General features: G+C 45.9%; 1 protein-coding gene across 12 annotated transcripts in view; it reads right to left on the bottom strand.

Moving 5' to 3' along the window:
- Window positions 1-22382, bottom strand: part of RYR3 (ryanodine receptor 3) — a 499181-nt gene that overhangs the window by 42496 nt on the left and 434303 nt on the right. For 7 of the 12 annotated variants that reach the window (XM_032481567.1, XM_032481577.1, XM_032481569.1 and 4 more), the window contains 8 exons: window positions 21553-21793; window positions 13069-13156; window positions 12875-12967; window positions 5420-5590; window positions 5043-5102; window positions 3392-3523; window positions 2813-2925; window positions 889-988 (listed from right to left, as the gene is read on the bottom strand). In XM_032481567.1, the coding sequence (XP_032337458.1) occupies window positions 889-988; window positions 2813-2925; window positions 3392-3523; window positions 5043-5102; window positions 5420-5590; window positions 12875-12967; window positions 13069-13156; window positions 21553-21793 (998 nt within the window). The remainder of the gene's footprint in view (window positions 1-888; window positions 989-2812; window positions 2926-3391; window positions 3524-5042; window positions 5103-5419; window positions 5591-12874; window positions 12968-13068; window positions 13157-21552; window positions 21794-22382) is intronic. The other 5 variants (XM_032481566.1, XM_032481568.1, XM_032481571.1 and 2 more) reach the window with 1 other exon arrangement.

Here is a 22382-nt window from a genome sequence, read left to right as displayed (position 1 = left end):
GGGGTGAGAGTGAGGTCAAGAGGGGTCCACGGGACACCTGGTTTTAGTTTGGGTGGTTAACGGTTAGTAAGCAGTTTTGTACAATTCTCATCTTCTGATTGGTCAGGGGGAGCCAGGAGCACACTGAAAGCATTCATTTCAAAGAAATCAGAACCCTCCAATATGGCAGCTCCTGAAAGCTGGGAACACCTTCTCAATGAACTAAAAACCATCAGCGCAAGACCCGGAGGGAACAGTCATCCTTACCAGGTCTTTATCACCTTTGCCCTCTAATGAGAAATCATTCATTAGGCCAAGGAACGGTCCTAAAGTATCTGCTCAATGTGGCAATTTGGTTATTCCTTTTGGCCAAACACCTATCCAGGTTATCCAATCTAAACCGTGCTGATGGCAAGCAGTTTAAGTCTCAGATACACTGAAAACAGCAAAGTGTGGCTTCTTTACAGGGCTTCAGAGGGACCACAGCTGCAAGGTGCTCCAGCTTCTACTTGGGAAGCAAGGCCTGGGTGTGATGCACTCACTGGCAACCTTCTTCATGCCTCATGGGTTCTAGAGGTGGCCCTGGTGTCTGGGAACACTGAACAGACTGGCACAAGCCACTTACGCCCTGTAAGCCAGGACTGACTTCCGGGAACATGAGCCACTGATGAGCAGGTAAGTGGTCACCCAAACGTGAGGAAAGAAGGAAGGTCAAGGTCAAGACCAGTGTCACTGAGCCCTGGTCATGGCTTCTGGTAGAACATGGCCCCTACCATCTTTCTTCCAAATCTGACCAATCAGAATTCTTTTAAAATTGTACAAATTTGTGTTTTTATGGTCAGGTTAAATCATGGTCAAGAAAGGAGGAGTGTGCAGAGAATGAGGGGGTCTCTCCACAGGTTACATTACCATTAAAATGGGTATAAGCCTGTCATACTGAGTTTTTTCATTAACCTTTTCCAGCCAAACCCGTTGGAAGGTGATCAGGAAGAAATTGTTAATTTTGTGTCTGGGGAAAAGCATACAGGTTTTCTTTTAAAAACTCACAGCAGAGAAACTATTTCCACATAATAAAATACATCCCCTTAGCCCTTTAGTTTGGAAGACTCCGTGCAGTTTAGATCCTCACAAGATGGAGAAAAGGAGTGGTCGACACCACTGGCTTCTTAGTTTTTATTGTTGCTGTTATGAAATCTACATGTAATCCTCCATGCTAGGGAGGAATCCAGGGCAACCCCTCTAAAACAGCTGGGTTAGGTGTGGGCCACGTTTTATCAAGGACACAGGGGTTCCTGGACCTACTATTACCCACACTGGGGCAGGACTGCTGAAGGAGCAAGCCAAACAGTAAAGGATGGTACTAACATTTTCAGTAGCTTTAGAAAAAAATGCTTGTTTTTGAGAGATGGAATTGCTGCCCAGCTGGCCCTAGAGACGTGTGCTTAGAGCTGAGCCCTTCTGGAGCTCAAACTAGCCCAACCTCAGGCACGGCCCTCCACCCGGGGGGAAGGAAGCAAATGCCTCCTGCTGTTTTCCCACTTCTACTAGAGAACAGACCAAAGTCCCGTGCATTCTTGCTTTCTCTATGGGGCTATACATTTCACTTTTCTGCCAGGACATCAGCGGCCTCCATGCCCATGACTGCCTGACTTCATTTTTCAGCTTTTTATTAATGAATTCTACTTGGTTTTTGGCACCTCACCCCGTTCCAGAGACACTAGCCTGCTTTCTCAAGAGACCTTATGAGCAGGTGCCTCAGAGGCCATGATTCTTCACCGTCTTCAGAGACCCTCACCAGGGGAGCTCAGTTGGCCAGTCAGCTCAGGACAGGGTTATGGGACACTATGGACAAACGATGGCCAGGATGCACAATTTGATGAAAGCAAAATGTCAAGCACAAGAATAGTCTTTCATCCGATTTTCCAAAGAAGCACATTTATTTACATGGGATTCAGAATTTACTTGGCCAAACCCATTTATTTTTCTTGAGCAGGTGAGGATACTCCTATTGATTTGAAAGTTGATGAAACAGTGCTTGATATTCAACTACCAGCTTTGATTATTGATCAAAGGCCCAAACTTACTGACTCTGCAGTTGGTCTGAGGATGGGAATGTTACCAGGTCACCAACGGCACTGAGTCTCAGTGGCCAACACTGGCCCGCTCTCTACTGACACTCCGCCCTATGCTGACACAGCACACCCGTTCACACATATTCCAGAAAAGCCTTCACGTATTTTTGACATCAGAATATACAATAATCACCCAGGTAAAGGCATCATGCCCATGCCTGGCCTCCTGGGACATCTCTAACCAGTGCCCTTCTATCATCTTAAAGGCAAGTATATCGCACTAAAGGATTCTCAGGTGACACTTTGGTACCTGCTGAGGAAATGTAGTAATTTTGGTGTCATCCAAGTAACCGAACATGGAAATATTGTTTGATCTCTGGATGGAATCTGGGGTTAAGTATTTTAGAAAACAGTTCCCTTTCTCCAGGGTACCTTTACATCCTTGCAAAGACTCCTACCTAAATAAAAACTAGAGAGGTTGCATGTGCTCATGTGGCTGAGTCTACAGTGCAAAATGGGGAGCTGAGGCAGGCTTGGGGGCACTAGGGAGTCTAGGTGAGTTTTCAGCTTTTATGCTTACCTTGATGACCTGAGTAGGCCGTTACACTACACGTAGACTGTTATGGCTCCATGGGGGAAGGACTCCAAATTCTACCCTTGGGATCATGAGTGTCAGGGCCAGAAGAGAGCACAGATGTGGGAGGATACCTTAACTCCCGTCTCTGACTCACACGCCAGGAGAAAAATGACAGACTACTTGCCTGGGCAGGTTGTAGAGAGGGGCCATCCTGAAACAGGCCACCACTGCCCGTTTCCGCTGCTTTGACAGCAGTTTGTGCCAGACTGCCTTCTTGGATCTCAAAGGCTGTTCCACCTGAGAAGAAAATCACATGGGCAGGTGCACAGTGGGCTGATCTGGGTGGCAGAAGACAGTCACCTCAGCCTAGACTTCTCAACCCTGGATGAATTTTGATTTCTCAACTGTAGTTAGCAAAGGTGCCCAGCAGTAGATGATTCAGTTTGGGGAAGTCTCAGGTTTTCTTTCTTCTCCCAACTGCTTTTGGTGGTTTCTTGTGTCACAGCAGCTTTACAAATGAGTAGCAAACTTGAATGGGCCATTGGAGCTAACGGCCAAAAATCTGTAAAGCACTGGGAGGGTTAAGCACGGAGGAGTCTCGCTACCATAAGGCACCAAGATGACACTTTGGGGTGAGCTGGAATGATCCTTGCTCCTTGCTGTCTTATGAGGGTGCTTTTAACTAAGGGCTGAGGGTGGAGAGGAGCTCTGTGTTCTTCAAGGTAGTCTGGCTCCCTCAGTCCTCAGGGCAGATGCTACTTACCTGCTCCAGGTGGAAGACAGCTGCTGAAATTCTCTGCACACGCTCCACTGTCTTTTCTGGGTTGGAAGGTTCTTCACTCTTCAGGACATCTTTGTACAGGTTCAGCTGCCACTTTACAGCTGGGTCATCAGACTGCAAATTGAAGCACACACATGAGATGAGCGATCTCTTATACCTCTTGTATCAAAACAGCCTTTTACTCCCAACTTGGTTCCACAGTAATCAAGACTCTTCTATTAATGCCTCTCTCATTTTCCCTGTAACCTTTTTCTGGAACACTGTAGATGATTTATAGGAACTTCTCTTTCTAGCCTATATGTCTCTTAACCTTTCTGTCATACTTCCCTTCCCTTCCCTTTCTATTTGTGCTGCATTGTGATATCCTTAGATCAATCTTCCAATTCATAAATTCTCTTTTCAGCTGCATCTACCCAGTTTTTTAACCCATAAATTGGATTTTTAATTTCAGTATTTTCAATTCTTTAAATCACTATGAGGTCTTTTTCAATCCCACTTCCCCTTCCTTTATAAAACATAACGTCCAAGTCTTACTTTATGTTTATATTGCCCCCTTTATCTCTTTAAATATTTCAAATGTACTTTAAAAACTCCTTTCTGTAGTCCTTTAGGTTTGACTTCTTCCTTATTTTCAGACTCTCTAATGGTGGATTTCCTGTCACGCTTTGTTTATTTGTTTTATATGAACTTGGCTTCAGGAGGAGTTTTGTTTACTGGCATCACAGCCCATATTCTAGCAGGTAGAGAATCCCTAAGTGGTTTTATGGCTGTTTTTGCAGGAGATTCATGGGTTTCACTGGTTCAAGGCTAATTTTATGTAAGCTTCTTGCTCTGCATTTATGCGCAGCATGGAAAATTAGGCGTCACACTCTTAGGTTATTAAAAACTCCAGCTCCTACAATACGCATTTGGGCTGGAGAGCTCTACAGGTTTCCCCAACTGCATCATCGTCTCCTCACTACCGTAATTTAGAGTGCATTCTTTTTTCTGGCATTTAGAATTTCTTTTTACTACCTTTTTTGTGGTATATTTTACCCTCCATTCCTATACGTTTGAGATGCAAAGAAGAGGCTCATCTGTACCAAGTTAGTCTTCCATCTTAGAGCATAACATAGTGCATCTGAGGAAAGAGTTGTTCAGATTTGCAATCTTGGAAAAAATCTCAAATAGCTTTAAAATCAAAATTGGTCCTGATTATTTTACTGGATTTCTTTTTTTTATACACCAACTCAGATACAAAGTTACTTTGTTTACAAATCCCTGGAGCTGGAAGTGCCAAAACTTCCCCCAGGTGTCTGCTTCACTCTCTAACAAGCCTCACGGTCAGTAAATTCTGTGTCTTAATCTAACCTCCCTGCTTGGTTTGATGTTCACACAGTGGGAGGTGGAAAGACATGTTTTATTGGGTGTCTCTTTGCATCCTCTTTGGAATAGCCAAGAAAGAACAAAAATTAAAGGCAAAAAAATTTTAAAATAAGGGCAAAGAGCCGGTCCTACCAACTAAACACAAGTACTCTGACACTGATTTTAGAAAACATTTTTCAAGGAAACACAAGTAAACCAAGTGGGAGGATGGCACCCTGAAGCCAGAAGGAAGCCTCTGTGAGTTCTCATTGTTTTCCTGCCGCATCACCTTTTCCTGCAAGTGCAAGTTATTCCGCAGATGTTCCTTTACCTCTTCATCTGTATCCTTCTGTGGAAAGAGATGTTAAATTTTATTCCTGTAGGTCACTATGGAAATACAAAGCAGGGTACAGGGATGCACTGAGAGCCAATGGACAGTTTTCCTGGGATCTTTATCACATGCACAAAAGAAGAGAAATGACAAAGACTTGTCCCAAAGGGCCTGTGCTGACTCCCAACTCAGCTGTGAAGATGAGGACGTGTTCCCTCTGTGCACCCTGACTTCCCTTCATTGCTTGTCAGGGCAGGAGGACTAACCCTTCAGGGGCTGAGCATCGATTACACCACCTGCATTACATGCACAGCCAAAGCAGACGGGCAACTTACATAGCTGTATCGTGATTTTGCGAGGGAGATCAGCTCCTGATCGCCAGGGGTGCACATATTCAAACCAATGGGTAGCATCTTCTTGAGTGCAGCCACAATGAGGGAGGTCTGGATGGAATACAAGTCTCCTCTCCGCTTTGTCTTCTTCCGTTCCTGGTCCTGTCCTCCAGACTAGGAGACGAGGTGGAAACAGAGGGGCTAAGTGACTCTGAAAGGCACTGCTTCGCCTCAGAGGCACCCTGCCTCCTGTGGCCCCATGAGTACACGTCGGGCCTTTCTACATTTCAGGGGACAGTAAAGGAGCATGTTAAACAAAGACAACCATGTGGCTATAGAAGACTGGCCCTGACCCCGAACCCTCTCTTTGTGCGCATGCTCACGGAACCACGTGACCAGACACACCACGAACACCCACGGTCTTTGCTCACTTGCTCCTGGCCGGAATGCACAAACTGGTGTCTTTCCAAAAAGAATGCCCTGATAAGCTGACAAAATGACTGTAGAAAATAACCGAGAGTCCTGATGCTGGGTGGCAGTAAACAAGGGAGAGAGCATCTACCCTGGAACCACTGCTGGCGGCCAGGGCTGGAGCTGCTGCTTTGGAGCACCCACGAACGTCCCTGCTCGGCTTCTGCCTCGAGGCAACGCAAATCCCCACAGGGAAAGGGAATCCTCAAGCGGGTTCGGCAGCTTTGGGATCTGGCTGGGGGAAAGTTAGGAGAAACAGAGCAGACAAGCGAGAAGGGAATGCCCCGAGTCCAGGAGAATCTGCCTGTTTTGGCTGCACTTCCTCACCCCTTTCTGGGAACCAGAGAAGTGGTAGATTTCGGAGAAGAGGCCAATGCACCGGGCTGCGGCAGACCCAGGCGACCAACCCGGGGCCTTCTGCACACACAACACAGGAGCGGGGCATGGTGGGCGCAAGGAGACAGGCCCTGCAGTGACTTCACCTTCCAGCAGGCTCTAGAAAGCAAAGCTGCCCACACGGCACCTCAGTTAAGGGATTCTGCCCCAGCTGGGTGGGCATTTGCTGGAAATGGGGGAGGGCTGGATGGCCAGAAGCAGAGAATAAGTCAGGGACCAGGACGGGGCTGAATCGGGGCTCCTCAAAGCTCAGCCTTACAGGGTACCCACGGGGGCTTGCAGCACCCAGGTAGCAGCGCTGTGGTTTGCGACGGCACATAGATACAGGGATCTGGGGGCAGGGGTCGGGCCACATGCCTTCCCTGAGACTGGCCTGGAAGACCTGGGACCCTGGGCGGGAACAGAATTCATTTTATGAAGGACTGGCTTTCTAAGAGGAGAGTCAGACTCAGAATTATCACCGCCTTGGGGCTGATCTCTTTAAATGACCTTCCAAAGCAGGAAGGAGGTTCATAATTATTAACAGACACTCTGAAAATGGAGGTGACTTCCTTTACCCGGCTTGTGGTGGCTGCACCTTCGGCTGGTTACATCACAGAGACCACGGTCAAACCCCAGCTAGCAGAACCTGGTCTGGTCAAATGCTGCCAGACAATTCGACTGTCCCCGGTGCTCCAAAACAACAGGTCAGACCCCGGACAGCAGTGGGAGAGAGCAGTGAGAAACGGGGGGGGGGGGGGGTGATGAGGTGAAGGGGAGGAGGCTTCTGGTGTGTTCTAGACACACATGGAAAGCAGATTCACACAAGTTCTTTGAGAGTATTAGCACTGAGTGTTTGCGGGGTTCCTTACATGTTCTAACACCAGGCATAGAATTCTAAAGGCTGTGTCTAAGGCAAAACTCATTTAAAGTCTAAATTACCCTTGAAAATACCTTAGATCATCCATAAAGGATAGAACCCACTTTTGTGTATATAAACGATGAGGTGTCATGAACACAGACACGTAGAAGGTAAATACTAACACTGAGTAGACAGTTGAGTAAATATGCAAAGTGGAACCATGTGGATTTGATCCACGACTTAAATAATTTCTGGTTATTTTATGTGGCCAATCTCAAGCTGTTCTCATGACGAATACTGCATATATGATGTGACTCCAATGCGCCTGCTGCTTAGATAAAGTGTTTCTAATCTTCCCAATGATTCTGAGATGCCAACAAGTCAGCTTTATAAATGAGCATGATGCTCAGGGAAGTTAACTGATTTTTTCAAGGTCACACACACAGCAGTTAAGAGTCTGAGCCAACATCCAGACCCACCCATCTACCTGGCCATGGTTCCATTTTCCTTTTTTAACTAAGAGCTACATGTGACCTGGTTCCTGAGTGCAGAGGGCTTAGGACAATGGCAACAGACACACATTAAGGAGAGAGAGAGAGAAATATTTCCTAGCAAACATCTGCATAGGTTACTAGAAAATTGTCCATTCCAACCAAAATGTGGTTTAGGCACATTTTATGCCCAAACTTATGGCTCTCTGCTGATTTCAAATCCTTGACTTTCATCCTTAGAAAACTCTATTTGATTCATGGGAGCCTTGCACAAGAGGCAGAAATGTCGAGTGTGGACCACTAATGGCAGGCAGGCCCCTGCGGGGCATGGCAGAGGAGCGAGGCTCCCGGGCGCTCAGACCCGGCAGCATCCCTGTCTCTGTTAGCGGGCTGGCTGCAGAGTGGGCAGCTGGGGGAGGGAGCAGAGATAGCAAGGAGACCTCGGATAGGGCGAGGCTTGGCTGGCTTCCCCGGCTTCCCCATTCCAAGGGTGGGTAGGCCTACATTCACTCTTTGACAGGCAGGTGTCTTCCCTGGAGCAGGCCTGGGGGACCTCCAGGTGGGAAAATCCATTCTGTACCACCCCCATGGTGATCACAGTGCAGAGGGTGGCCAGAGCCTGGCACCTCTAATACTAGGACAGAAAAGACACGTCATGCATTTGACCTGTACCTTTACTTGCATGGCCTGTGTGGAAAGACAAGAGAAAAGAAACAAGAAGTCAGTCAGTAAAAGCAGGGGTCCAAGGCATAAGGTACCACATGTTAGTCACAGCTCCTTTGCCCCCGTTCCTCAGCCAACACAACAGAAACCCAGTGGCACTGGAAGCCGGTTGAGCATGGCAGGAAGAGGGAGTGGGAGGTTAGGATGAAGGTTAATTGGATCAAAAGGACTTACACCCAGACCAGGCAGCGCACCCCCAGGGCAAGGTCATCTCAGAGACCACCAGCCTTCCAGAGTGTGTGATGCTCAGATCCAGGTGGACTTCAGAGCTGGCCGCCCACATGAACTCTTCAGATCTAATGTCTTCCCCTCCCCTCTCCCTCCTGTCACTTGGGTGGGTTGCAGACAATCTGGCATGTAACCAAAGACCCCCGTTTTCTTTCTTTCTTCCACCCACCACGTTGTCGCCTCCAGGAGATCTGTGGTTATAAAGAGTGAGGAGAACTGAGCTAAGGGGTCAAGTGTGTGCTTCCTCTAAAAAAAGGTCTGCTATAAAAATGTAATCTAGGAATATCCAAGGTGGTTCAGAATCACCCCATAACCCAAAGCATGGGGCATCTCCCTCCTTGTGCTGTGACCTTTAGGTCAAAGCCTCATACATGCTATAGGCTCTAATTTTATTCTTTTCTTCACATATTGCTAAGATTAGTTAACTCAATGCATTTTCCTAATGCTGGAAATGCTTTTTTTTCTTTAATGTTGGCCGAAACTTCTTCTTTTCTAATGGGGCTTGAACCCAGGACCTCATGCATGCTAACCACACACTCTATCACGGAGCTATACCCTCCCCACCTTGAAACTTTATTTCCCCAACAGAAACGGGTGAATTCCTACACCTTCAAAATCATTTCATCTCCCCATACTTTATCACCACAGTTTATGATCAAATAAACTATTTATGTGAGAACTTAAGGAAAAGACAGTCTCTTAGGGGAGAGGGAATTGGAGGAGGACATAGCACAGGGGGAGGCTTCGGAACAAGAGCAAACCTGCACCGTCTGCCATGCTCCTCGGCACTGCAAGGGTAAGTGAGGAAAAGATGAGGCAACCCAACATTAGACGGCAGAGGGAAAGGTGCATTTCTGGAAGCCACTCTGAGAATGAGGAAGTAAGAGAAGGAGGAGGGAGGGCAGGGAGAGAAGAGAGGACGGTAGAGGATAGTGAGGGTAGGGTGGGGAGGGGCAGATGGAGAGATAGGGTCGGGAGAGGCAGAGAGAGGAAGAGAGGGGGGGGAATGAAGAGGGAGAGGGAGGCAGAGAGCGAGCGAGCGAGCGAGCACTTGAACTGCCCAAGTGCAAGAGCAAAGGGAACAGAAATGAAAGTGAAAAAAGGTGGAGGGTGGAGGGAATCAGAAAGGCCAATGAACAACTAGGGAGCCGGGAGGAAGGGGAAACTCACATGTCGTTCTGAATACCCTTGAAAAGCAAAGAGATACCTTCTCAACTCTTCCCTGTCTCTTTTCAGTACACTGAAATCACACTCATGGAGTGGTGGCTTTAAGCAATGAGGCATTCTAATATTTCCTGCATCATATCTCTTTTGTTGTCCATCATCTGGGTCAAGGACCTGGCATTTCTTGAGCTAAACGTGTTCTAACTTACCATTCCCCTCCGAGGAAGCTGCTGCCATTTTCCCAGAAAACAAAACAAGTTTAAAAACAAAACAAAACAAAACAAACACTTGCTCGGCTTAGTTAGGTATAGCCTTAACACATATTTGCAAACCGGTATTAAATAAACAACATATCCAATGAGCTCTCCCCAAATCTGCTTTAGCTGCTGGAAAGAGAAACCGTCTTTGAACTGACCTTCAATCAATCACGTATGAGCAGTGTGGCCCACTATGGTATTTTTTTCCCCACTTCCTTTCCATTTGCAGTGGCATGTGCCGTGTGTGTGAGCATGCAGCATTCCAGGACACGTCTCTCTGCAACGGCCGCCACGTGCATTGAGGGCAATTTCATTCATACAACAAACAGGATTCCGTTAAGGGTAGAGAGTAAAGCAAGCAGAGGTGATCATTCAGACCAGGTAGCAGAGAGAACGTCTAATTCAGGGAGGCAAAGGCAATGGGGATTCAGCTGATGATCAGGAGAATGCCCCCCCTCTGTCCTCTCAATACGTAATTCTATATCCAAAAACACCAGAAATGGCTACAAGTTGCTGTTTATTGGAGGCATGGTATCTCTCTCTGAAACAATCTGCTGCTTTTATGGAAAATTATTCTATCCTAGAGTTGCACTTAAAACTGACTTTCAGACAGCGCACACTAGGAGAGCTGGGAGAAGTCAGGCAGTAAGCGCAAGCCTGTTCTACAGATTGGTAAATTGGGGCCCAGAAAAGTTAAGTGAATGACAAGAGACCATACCTACAGTCAAGAGTGGGCCAAGAGTGGGACTTCGCTTCCTTTCCCTCTCTGGTCCTATTTACTATTGTACTTTGTGTCTCAACTGAGGCAACAGGAACAATATGAATACTCGTTACCCTGAGAAGCACAGCAAATACTACCTAACATCTAAGGAGAGTCCTGACATCCATCACACTGTAACTTTCACCCATTCCAACATGGCTAAGAGAAAAACTGGCATACAACGTCAAGAGAAATGAAATGAAAACATTTGCTCCTGTAGACTAATCTTAGCAGCAGGGAAGATGCACAGATTCTGAACATGACCATCCTCTGACAACCCTAACATCCCCTTTTCCTCACTCAGTGATGTGAATGAACAATTTCAGGTTAGTTTGTTAGTAGGTTAGTTTTGAAATGTTATTCTTTTGTCACCTCATCTTTTTCCAAGTGTAAACCCAAGGACCCTGAGTAGCCACTCATTTCCAGAGGGTTGAGATATCTTGGCCATTTCTGCTCATCCGGGATCCAAATCCTTATACCAGAGTCATTTCCATTGCTTTGTTGCCATTGGCTGACAATAACAATGGATGTGAGCTGGTTTAATTATGAGCCAAAGCATCTACCCCAAGTTGAGGGTACCAAGGAATCTACTGGCTTTCTGTAGGTAGACAGGGTCAGAGGAGAGCCTGTGGCAGCAGTAAGAAGACCCTTCAGAGGAAACTTAAGAGATGGATGTCCAGGGATCAGGAGTCTGAAAAATTCTTCCTTGTGTACCTCACATGAGCAGCCGTGTCTGCCAAAAGTCAAGTGCAAAATCAACTTTGGAAAATCAAATAAAACGTATTTAAAGCACAAAAGGATCCACCAAAAGGAAGGTACTTTTGCAACAAAGATTCCTTTTGAATGTGGATGTCCACTCCTAATCTCTCTACATTGCATGTGCACAACTCTATTTATCAAACTTTACTAAACAGTGTATACCAGATTCTAAAGTCTAAGAATCAATTTTTGGATGCTGGAAGAAGCGTTAGTGTCAACATAGTTTAAAGACAGAAGGGGTGGAAAGTTCAGAGTGACTGCAGCTGCCCTGAGCTAGGCATGCTTGGTGAAGTTCCGGGTGCTGAAGTGTTCATTTTTGGTGTCATACCAGCCCCTCGTCTGCAGCTCTGCAGGCAAAGGTCTTCCATCCCAAATGGTTATTTGGAAAGATGCCCCAAGGGCTTTGCTACCAACCCACGACTGTCATCTTTCCAGAACTGGTTCTCACTTCTGAGGGGTCCCCGTGCACATGCCACCTTCCGGTTCCTCAAAGGCAGCACTATACCAGCAGTGAGAGAGATGCATGTCTCAGGTGCGACACACCACTTCTACTTGACAGCACAATCAGCCCTCACCAAGGCACACCTCTCCAGGGAAGAGTCCAGGTAAGCCACAACGGCCGGAAGTGAAACAGCGCATTTAAGTAAGTCTCGCTTTTGGGTGTACGCCTGAAGGAGTACGTCTGAGAATTCTCTCCAATAAAAAGAGAGAAGCCTCACCGTGCCGAGCTGGCTCAAGAGGAGCCCCGAGGCCAGCTCCCCATCCTGTATTTCCTGCTGCACCCCAACCCGTCGGTCACTCTGTTTTCAGACAGGTGTTTGGAACGCCCTCTTTCAAACATTTCCTTCAGGGCAGATGGACAAATGTTTGGGTTTCTGAATGCAACTCACATGGAAAATAAAGAAGGCATTGAGAGGTCAACGCAGGTGAAATAAAGGAGCTATTGGATGTTCCAGACAGGAGGAAAGTGAGAGTACTGTAAATATGTGTGCTAAGGAACTCTTCAAAGCAAGGCCATTTCCTCACAGCCAATTAAAAGCTGGCTCTAGGCACGTGTCTTTTCGTGGCGTCTCTACTTTAAAACAAGTAACAGCAGCTTTTGCTCCGGGGACCTCTCGAATGCCTTAGGCAAGTCTTAAAATGTAAACTTTTTGACATAGAAGCAGCTAGCTACTTATTCATAAAATGTGACGACCATGTTTATTTGAGTGCAGTTTCTTCTGGCTCACTCCCAAAGAAACAACAGTAGAGATTGTTGGGTTTTGTGGTTCGACCTAAATGCAGTATGGAGCTAATCCCTTCATAGCCCAAGACACCCAGTTAAGGTCAAGGTTGGAGAGTCTTTAGAATTGATTTCTACAGACTTACTTTTGACATCTTGCTTTTGCTGTCTCCAGTTAAAAATGCCAAGTTATTAATTTCATTCTGAATCACAAAATTTTGCTCCTCCCTCTTGAAGTTCTAAGTAGGGGGAAATAAAAAAGCAAACATTACAAGAAAGTTTTCCAAGGTGTGTACCTCTCACAGCCGACTCTAAACCCGGGGCCCCCGTCAGTGCTTACGTGAGATTTGCACCACAGGATGAAGACCTCTGCCACCATGCGGAAGAGCTGGTCAGAGTCAGCATCAGGGCTTTTGAGCCAGTTAGACCTGAGGTGAAAGATAAATGAATATGCTTGTGGAATTCAGCAGTGATGAGAACAGTCACACCCTAAAAATTATACCGACATCAGATGCACACATTTATTCACATAAAACTGCATAGAAGGCAATCTTCAGAGAGACTAAATATCAGTGTACTTCTGGTGTGCTTAGACAGAGGCTTATAACTCTGAACATTTTTGAAGGACCTATAATAATCACTTCTGTTTTACCAAAAGAATAGAGGATTACCTTAGCAAACAGATGTCAGAAATCAACATTTCAAAACCGTCAAAGGTAGGTTTTTTTTTTTTTTTTCTGTCCTTTAAACTGAAGAGGTGATTAAGGTTATACTCTTAAGTTTTGGGACAGGCCTCCTTTATTTCTTAAATTAATCAGTTAATTAATTTATTTGTTGAAGTATAGTTGATTTACAATGTTGTGTTAGTTTCAGGTGTACAGCAAAGTGATTCAGATATATGTATTATTATTCAGCTCTATAATCTACAATGGAAAAGAATCTGAAAAAATTCTTTTCCATTATAGATTATTAAAGTTATTGAATATAGTTCTCTGTGCTATACAGTAAGTCCTTGTTGGTTATCTATTTTATATACAGTAGTGTGTATCTGTTAATCCCAAACTCCTAAGTTATCCCTCCCCTACCCTTCTTCTTTGATAACCATAGGACTGTTTTCTATGTCTGTGAGTCTGCTTCTGGTATATAAATAAGTTCATTTGTATCTTTTTTTTAGGTTCCACAAATAAGTGATATCATATGATATTTGTCTATCTTCATTTGACTTTCTTCACTTAGTATATATAGGTCCATACCATGTTGCTGCAAATGGCATTATTTCATTCTTTTTTATGGCTGAGTAGTATTCCATTATATATATATCCACATCATCTTTATCCAATCATCTGTTGATGGACAGTTAGGTTGCTTCCATGTCTTGGCTATTGTAAATAGTGCTACTATGAACACTGGAGTGTATGTATCTTTTTGAATTAGAATTTTCATCTTTTCCAGATATATGCCCAGGAGTGGGATTGCTGGATTAAACAGTAACTGGTTTTAGCTTTTTAAAAGAACCTCCATACTGCCCTCCATAGTAGATGCACCAATTTACATTCCTACCAACAGTGTAGGAGGGTTCCCTTTCCTCACACCCTGTCCAGCATTTATTATTTATAGACCTCATGACGATGGCCATTCTGACCCACGGTGAGGTGATACCTCATTGTAGATTTGATTTGCATTTCTCTAATAATTAGCAATGTTGAACATCTTTTCATGTGGGGACAAGCCTCCTTTAATCCACAAGGCTGTCAAGACTAGGAAAGTCTTGGTCATTATGACATCTAATTTTGTCATTGACACTTGTTAAGCCTCTGAAATTCGAACCCTCTATAAACAGTTCAGGCCTCACTCCTCTTCCTTTCAAAGCCACTTTTATGAGTGAAATTCATAAGACAGTATGTTTTTCATTGTTGTTTGAAGTGTATAGGTGGAGACCAAACATCTCCTATGCCCTCTGAAATGGCTTGGAAATTCCCTGTAAATAGGCATTACTCATTAAAAAAAAAAAATAGACTGCATTGAGAAATTTCACAGTGGTGGCAAGAAGGCTACATTGCAGCAGAATTCAGTCATTTCCTAAAAGTTATCTTGCCCCTAAGTATCTCACACCTTTGAATTAAATTATATTTTGCAAGGCCTGGGTGAGTTGCCATTTTCAAATACCTGCATAAAGTAACCCATGAGAAGTCAAATTGTCTATCTTAAAGAAAACTTTGGCTCTCAAGAATGGTCTAAAAAGTCCAGTGTCCCTTGGTGCCTGCGGGGTAATATCTATCAGCACCCAGTCAGTTCCCTAAGCCCTGGGACACGAGACTGAACTGCCCTGAGCAGCCTGTGCCTTCTGCCCATTCACGGAAGGCACCGGGCTAAGGAAGAGAGAGGAGACTCATGAGGCCAAGCCCACCTGCGGATTCCTCTTTCGTCTGCTCAACGCCTTACTGCCTCGAGCTCCAGCCTCATGGATGTCCTTGTCTAGTCTTTCTTGTTTGCTAGCCTCTGCTTTACAGGTAGACACCACAGGTGGTCTACCCAACGCTCACTCCCCTCTTCTGCCTTAGGAGCAAAGCCCTGTTTTACTCAGGGGGGGGGCACTGTGCCCTGCTGAAGATGACAGGACCCAGCCTCCTTTGAGGGACAGCCATGTAACCAAGTTCTGATCAATGAGACAGAAGAGGAAGTTGTTGGATGAGCCTCTGGAAAAGCTCTCTAAGAAGGATCAGAGAGCTGAAGGGGCCTTTCTGCCTTTCTCCTTCCTCTCTGGAATAAAAACATGATAGCTCGCAGTCTGGAACATTGTACCATAAACTAACTTTGAAGACGGGAGCCGATGTTAAGGACAGAAAGACAAAGGAGCAGGGGTCTCTAATGAGGAGCAATTACTGACCGTGGGTTGGATATCTTTGGACTTCTTTTGTGTGTGAGATTTCACTTCTAATTTAAGCCACTCGATAAGGTATCCATTACTAGCAGCCAAAAGCAATCCAAACTCGAGGCTTGAGATTGGTAATGCTTTTTGATTTCTTTCCTATTGATTTTTCAGGAGCACTTCTCAGGGTCAAGCATCAAGTTTTATCAGAACTGCCAGCTGTTCACTCTGTAGTATTTTGGTTTAAATGAGCTGTATAGGTTTGCACTCTGCCTTGAGTGGGAAGAGGTGAGGGGTCACATCCTATCCTGCCACCAAGAAGAAGAGCCCTAGGGAGTGTGAGCAGCAGAAACACTGAAAATAAAACCTTAGGTAAACATTTCCTCGCAGGAGAAAGAAGAAGACTTGATAGCTTTGTCTTCCTATGGGAATGCAGTTCCAGCTGAATGAATTTTGTCCTCAAGACCCCTCTTCGAAGAGGCAGATCTTTACTCTTTGTCTCCAGTTCTTCCTTCGGGTTCAGAATAATGGGTGCACATGAAGAGTATCTCATCAAATGTTTTCCCTCAGGCACAGGGACTGTCTGCACCTCTCAATCCAGATTAAGACAGTCTTTGCAGGAAAACAGAAGACCCCGACCTCGTCTCTCCAATTTTCCTGGATCTTTCCTACCCCTGAGTGATGTAACCAGGCTCTCCCCCTCCCTGCTCCCAGTCTTCCACAGAATTCAGACCTCTCTCAAGATTCAGACTTCAGATCCTTTGGGGAGGTACTTAACTGATCCGGGGGTTTCTTTTATCATCTGCTCTGCGTGCTGCCAAAAGGCAGCTGGGAGATGCAAGACTGGAGGTGGGGAAGAAGGTTGGGTTTAGAGGTGAAACAGAAACAAAAATAGCAATGGTGCAGGGTATAGCTCAAGTGGTAGAGCACACGCTTAGCATGCATGAGGTCCTGGGTTCAATCCCCAGTACCTCCTCTAAAAAATAAATAAGTAAACAAATCTAATTACCTCCCCTCCAAAAAAAAAAAAAAAAAAAAAAAAAAACCCAAAATCTTGGATGATGGCACAAGGAAGGAGAGTCAGACTGCTATTTTCAAAATGACAAGTTATCAGGTTTTCCAAGACAGTAAAGCCAGTTATCAGCTTTTGAAAAGAAAGCAAAGCCATGCTCCTGTGTTCCCGACAGATTGTCTGACTAAGAGGTGAGAGCTTATCTCCGCCTTGTTCCTAAGCCTCCTGTAGAGGACACAGGCTGAGACAGTCCCTGCACAGGATTTACCTGGATTCCCTTCAACAGTTTGAGAGATGGGTTTCACCCCAGATCGCACTGTCTAAATTTGTTCATTTCTGTTCTGAGTGGGTCTGATTTCCAGAAAGGAGTCCGAGCAGCTGTTGCCTCGTGCAGAGAGGGTTTAACCTCGCTGACTTGGGCTCCCCTGTCATGAGGAGACCGAACAGGGATCTGCCCTGCTCTGACCACGCCACACACGGAGTCCTTGCTCACTCTGGGTCAGCTTCAGGCTCAGCACTGACCCACAGCAGCGCCTCTTCAGAAGAGAGCTTTAGATGGTGAAGAAACTTGGCACACGGCTGTGACTGGGCTGACAGAAGTACAAAGGCTGAATGTGACGAGGAAAAGCGGGGCAGACAGGACAAGATGGCTCTCTTCAATATTTAAAGAGCTGCCGCAAGAGAGACTGGAGTGGTTTTGTGTGGCTCTAAAGAGCAAAATCAGAGCTGACGGTGGGAGTTACAGATTTGAACTCAAAATGGCTCGAGGTCGGGGGAGGGGGAATTAGATGAAGGTGGTTAAAGGTACAAACTTCTAGTTACAAGATAAATCAGTACTAGGGATGTCATGTACAACATGATTAATCTAATTAACACTGCATCTTATAGGAGAGTTGTTAAAAGAGTAAATCTAAGAGTTCTCACTACAAGGAAGAATTATTTTTTTTCTTTTATTTTGTACCTGTATGAGATGTTCACTAAACTTACTGTGGAAAGCATTTTGTGATGTATGTAAGTTAAATCATTATGTTGTATACCTTATATTTATAGAGTGCTGGATGTCAACTGTATCTTTATAAAATTGGAAGAAAAAAGAATGAGAAAGAGTTGAAAAAAAATGGCTCGAAATGTCTGAAGCTAGAACAAGAGGGGACACTCGGCAGGGCTGTGCCGGTCGTCCATAACCGTGGTGGATGATCAGAGGCAGGAAATGTGCCTCCTGGAAAAAGGAAGGGGGTATTTTTTCACCCCGTTAAGAGGTAAGATAAAGGGATCTCTAATATTCCTGCCACCTCCACAATCCGTAATTCCAAGGAAGCTAATTCTTTTGGGGGAAGAAAGGACCTGAAGAAGGCAAAGGCACACACATAGGAAGGAGGTATTTCTAAGCAGGGCTCAGAGGGCCATGAAGCTGCCTGGTGTTCAGGGAAGAATGGGTTGAAAAGTGGGGAAGAATGAATTAATGATGATCTCAAAGACTCTCTGACATTGCCATTTTTAGCAACTGTCAAACACTGTGTAAGTGGAACACACTCTATCCTGAGTCTCGATCATCAATAGTGACAGACACAGTTAAAGAGCTATTCCAGGGGCAACCTTACTCTACTTTCCTTTTTGTTTGCAACTCAAACTCTGACAAATTCCTTCTCTAAACGGCTAACATAATTACGTTCTCGGAAATGACTAAAATGATGACCCTCGAAGCAGGATTTCTTTCGAGAGAGTGAGCAGAACTCCTCCCAGCCAGGTAACAAATGATACATACATATATAGCTATGTGTAAGGGGTTTATTTTGAAAAGCTAAATACAGGTAATCTTAAGTAAATTATTTCAAACAGGAAGTACATGTACCATATACAATTAATGCTAAAATAGGCATATTTAGAACTATTCCCAGCCCATGACAGAACAACATACCACTCAAAAAGTCAGCAATGTGCCCCCAAATATCCCTGGGTCCTTTTCAATGCCTCCAATGAGGTATTTCAAAATTAAACCTTCCTGAAGTTACATTTTAGGCTTCTAAACTTTGAGATGGTGTGGTCTAATAAAAATATGTTTGGTCTTTGCCTTCCATGGGGACCAACAGTCCTTTGTTTTGTTGCCTGTTCATGAACAGTAGCTTCCTGTGTCCCCAGTTCCTCCTTACCCAGCTTAAATTCCATCGTCAATCTTTATAATTACCCCATTACACACACTCTCAACACCCTCACCCATTTGTTTCCACCATACTCATTTTGCAAAACCCCAACCCTGGTTAAATCCAGCTCTCTTCCTAGTCTGGGCCCATCTCTCGCAGCCCAACTGGCTGGAGAAAAACAAAATTTGCTGAGGAGTCTCGCTTTAAATTCATGACTGCGGATCTCAGGTGCTTGACAATCACCGCACTCCCCTGGAACCATCTGCTCTCCCGCTCTGCCTGGCCACTGCCTCATAGCTCCTCCTTCTTCCTCAGACCTCCAAGCACCTTCTCCCCATCCTCATCCTCACTCTCAGCTGATGATCTTGCTTCCTCGATCACTGAGAATGGAAGCAATCAGAAAAGGACTCCTATAGACCATTATCCATACAGACACATGATGGAGGCGTGTGTGCGTGCACATGTGTGTGTGTGTGTGTGTGTGTGTGTGTACCAGGAGCAGCACCCACACTCCCTGCCCTCCTGCCCGCCGCTAGAGATCAGCCACCTGAGGCTGGCCCTTTACCTGCTCCAGGACGCTGCTTTCGAAGTTCTCTCTCCCTCTTACATGAGCAGTTTCCTCCTCTCCAAAGGACCATTCCCATTAACAAAGAAACAAGCTGACAAGTCTCCCATCTTAAAAACTCTTCTCTCGAGCCTACTTCTGCCTCCAGCTAACAGCCCATTTTCTGTTCCCTTTTATAGTCAAAACCCTTGAACAAGTTGTCTGCACTGCCATCTCCACGTCCTTTTCTCCCATTCTCCTCCAGCCTACCCCAAAGAAGCCTTCATGTCCATCACTCCACTGAAACTACTCTTGTCAAGGTCACCAATAACCTTCATCCATCCTTTCCTCCTGGAAATCCTTTGTGAATCTGGCACCGAGGACACCACATTCTGTGGGTTTCCTCCTGTCTCACTGGTGGCTCCCTCTCAGGCTCAGTCACTGGTCCCCCTCTCCTGCCTGGCCCTTAGTGCTGCAGAGCACAAGGGCTCAGTCCTCAGAGCTCTTCTCTCTCCCTCTCAGGCCTTACTCATCTCATCCAGCCTTGTGGCTCTTAAAGACCACACCTCAATACGTAGATGACTCTCAAATTCCTGTCTATACTAGACCTCTCGCCTGCACTCTGGACTCATTTCTTCAACCACCACTCAACATTTTCATTGTTATACTGAAGACGCAACTCAAACTTAACATGTCTGAAAGGGGTCTCCTGATCTTCCTCTTAAAAACTTCTGTGCCCACAATCTTCCCCAACTCAACTGCTGGAAACTCCTCCTTCCAACGGCTCAGAATCGTCTTTGACTCAACTCTTTTCTCTTATTCCCAGTCTTCAAGTCCCAAGGGCTCTACCTTTGAGATAGACCCAGAATCCCATATCTTCTGTCGACTTTCACTGCTACCAGCCTGGCCCTAACCACCATCAACTCCTTTTATTTCTTTTTAATTGTATAAAATATGCATAACATAAAATTTCCCATTAGTGACACTTGATACATTCATAATGTTGGGCAACCACTATCACCATCCAGTTCCAGAACATTTTCAGGACTCTGAAAGGAAACCCGAGCCCCACTGAGCAGACGCCCCTACTCCCCTCGCCCCCAGGCCCTGGTGACCACTAGTGTGCTCTGTTTCTACGAATTACCATTAGCCCTTGAGTGGATCACCGTGAACCTCCCAACCAGTCTCCTTTCTTCCTTATTCGCCCAGATCCCTCATCATAGCGCTCACAGAGAAAATTAAATCGTGTCACAGCTTAGCTTAAAGCCTGTACCAACTTCTCCTCTCACTCAGTAAAAGCCAGCGTGGCCTCCAAGGCCCCGCACTCTCGGGCCCATGAAGATGGCCTCTCTGACATCTCCTCCTGCTCTCCCCACCTCAGTCTTCTCCAGCGGCACTGGCCTCCTTGCGATCCCCTGAGCATCCCACACACACTCTTCCTCAGGGCCACCACTGGACGTTCCTTCTTCCCGGGAACATAACCCTTCCTCAGACCTGTGTGGTTCCTGACCTCATCGCCTTCAGGTCTTTGTGCAAATGGTGTTTTCTCATTCTTTTATGTTGTACATTTTTAAAAAGATTGAGGTATAGTTGATTTACACTGCTGTGTTAGTTCCCGGTGTACAGCACAGTGACTCAGTTATATACATAGACATTCTTTTTCATTATAGGTTATTACAAGATACTGGATGTAGCTCCCTGTGCTACACAGTAGGATCTTATTGTTCAGTAACATTCTTTTAAAACTGCCACCCTGGTGCTCCTAATTCCCTTTACTTTGCTTGTATAATTTACTTAGATAAGTAAATTGTAAGTAAATATATAAATATATAGGTAAGACTATTGTAAGTATGTCAGTATTTATTTTTACTGTCTGCTTGCCCCACTCTCCTGCCAGAATGAAAGCTCCCTAGGCCTGACATCTTTGTTTTGTTCTCTCCTGTTCCTTAATGCCTACAGCAGTGCCTGACACACAGTAATGTCTGTTGAATGCACGTGTGACAACAGCAGAGAGGCTGGAGGGGGTCGCTGCTGCCCTTATTTGACAAACACCCTCTTCTCTACTATGGCCCGTGAGGACGGAAGGGGCGGCCACGCCACTGACCACATAGTCATCAGTCAATGAAAGCACTGCCCAGAGGTCCCACACCAGGGATTGGGGTGGGGGAGGGGGGATGTGGCCTCCCTCTCTGACCTGTAACGAAGCCCAGCACCATCCTTCCCCCCGGCGGACAGGCTTGCCGGGCCCCTCTCTGTACCTGTTGTTGTCCACGTAGCGGATCAGCATGGGGTAGAAGGCGTACAGGTCTCTGCAGAGGATGGCAAACTCGTCCAGGATGAGGAGCTCCGCCTCCTGAGTGTCCCCTTTGCTGTCGGCTTTCAGCTGCTCCTCCTCCTGCACGGTCTTGAGGGCCTTCTTCTTCAGCTTCTCCAGGGTCGGGATGAAGTGGCTTCTCAGCAGGTCCGGCCTGGCTTTGCTGATGATGGGCTGGGCGAACACTGTGTTTGCAAACAAAGGGCCTCTCCATCACTTCACATGTTTCGACAGTTGGTAGAGGAAAGAAGGGATACTGAAAGGTGAGGCTGTGCAAATCCATCAACTCAGACTGCACCTGCCTGCCGTCACCTTCCACTTGGCATTTCCCTCTCGCAAAGCCACAGCTGCTGGGTCGGGGTGGGGTGGGGGTGGATAGCGCTACAGAAGGTCCCCATTCCCCTTCTGCATCTCCAGGCCATTGGGGAGCCCCTGCCACCCCTGAACTCTGCATGCACGCACAGCATTTGCTATACCCCTGAGCTTTTCATAGCAGGCTATCTTGTTTCACATTCATGGGGGTTTTGGCTTGCTAGCTAGATGGTAAACTCCTGGAAGGAAGCCTTTTATTCATATAACCAGCCCTGTGCTGAGTCAGGAGTAGGTACTCAATACTCTGCTTTCTGGTTATTTTAGAGCAAAATCTCTGGTTAAAAATATATTGACCCAAGCACAGTTCTTAGCCCCCAACCCTTGAGAACTGCCAACGTATTGGCTGGGGGGTCCCCTGGGCCCTGAGGAAAGCAGACAAGCTACTATCTCCTATGAACGGAC

Source organism: Camelus ferus, chromosome 6 (assembly GCF_009834535.1).
Source record: "Camelus ferus isolate YT-003-E chromosome 6, BCGSAC_Cfer_1.0, whole genome shotgun sequence".
NCBI classification, from domain to species: Eukaryota; Metazoa; Chordata; class Mammalia; order Artiodactyla; family Camelidae; genus Camelus; species Camelus ferus.
This window is presented reverse-complemented; position numbering and strand designations above follow the sequence as displayed.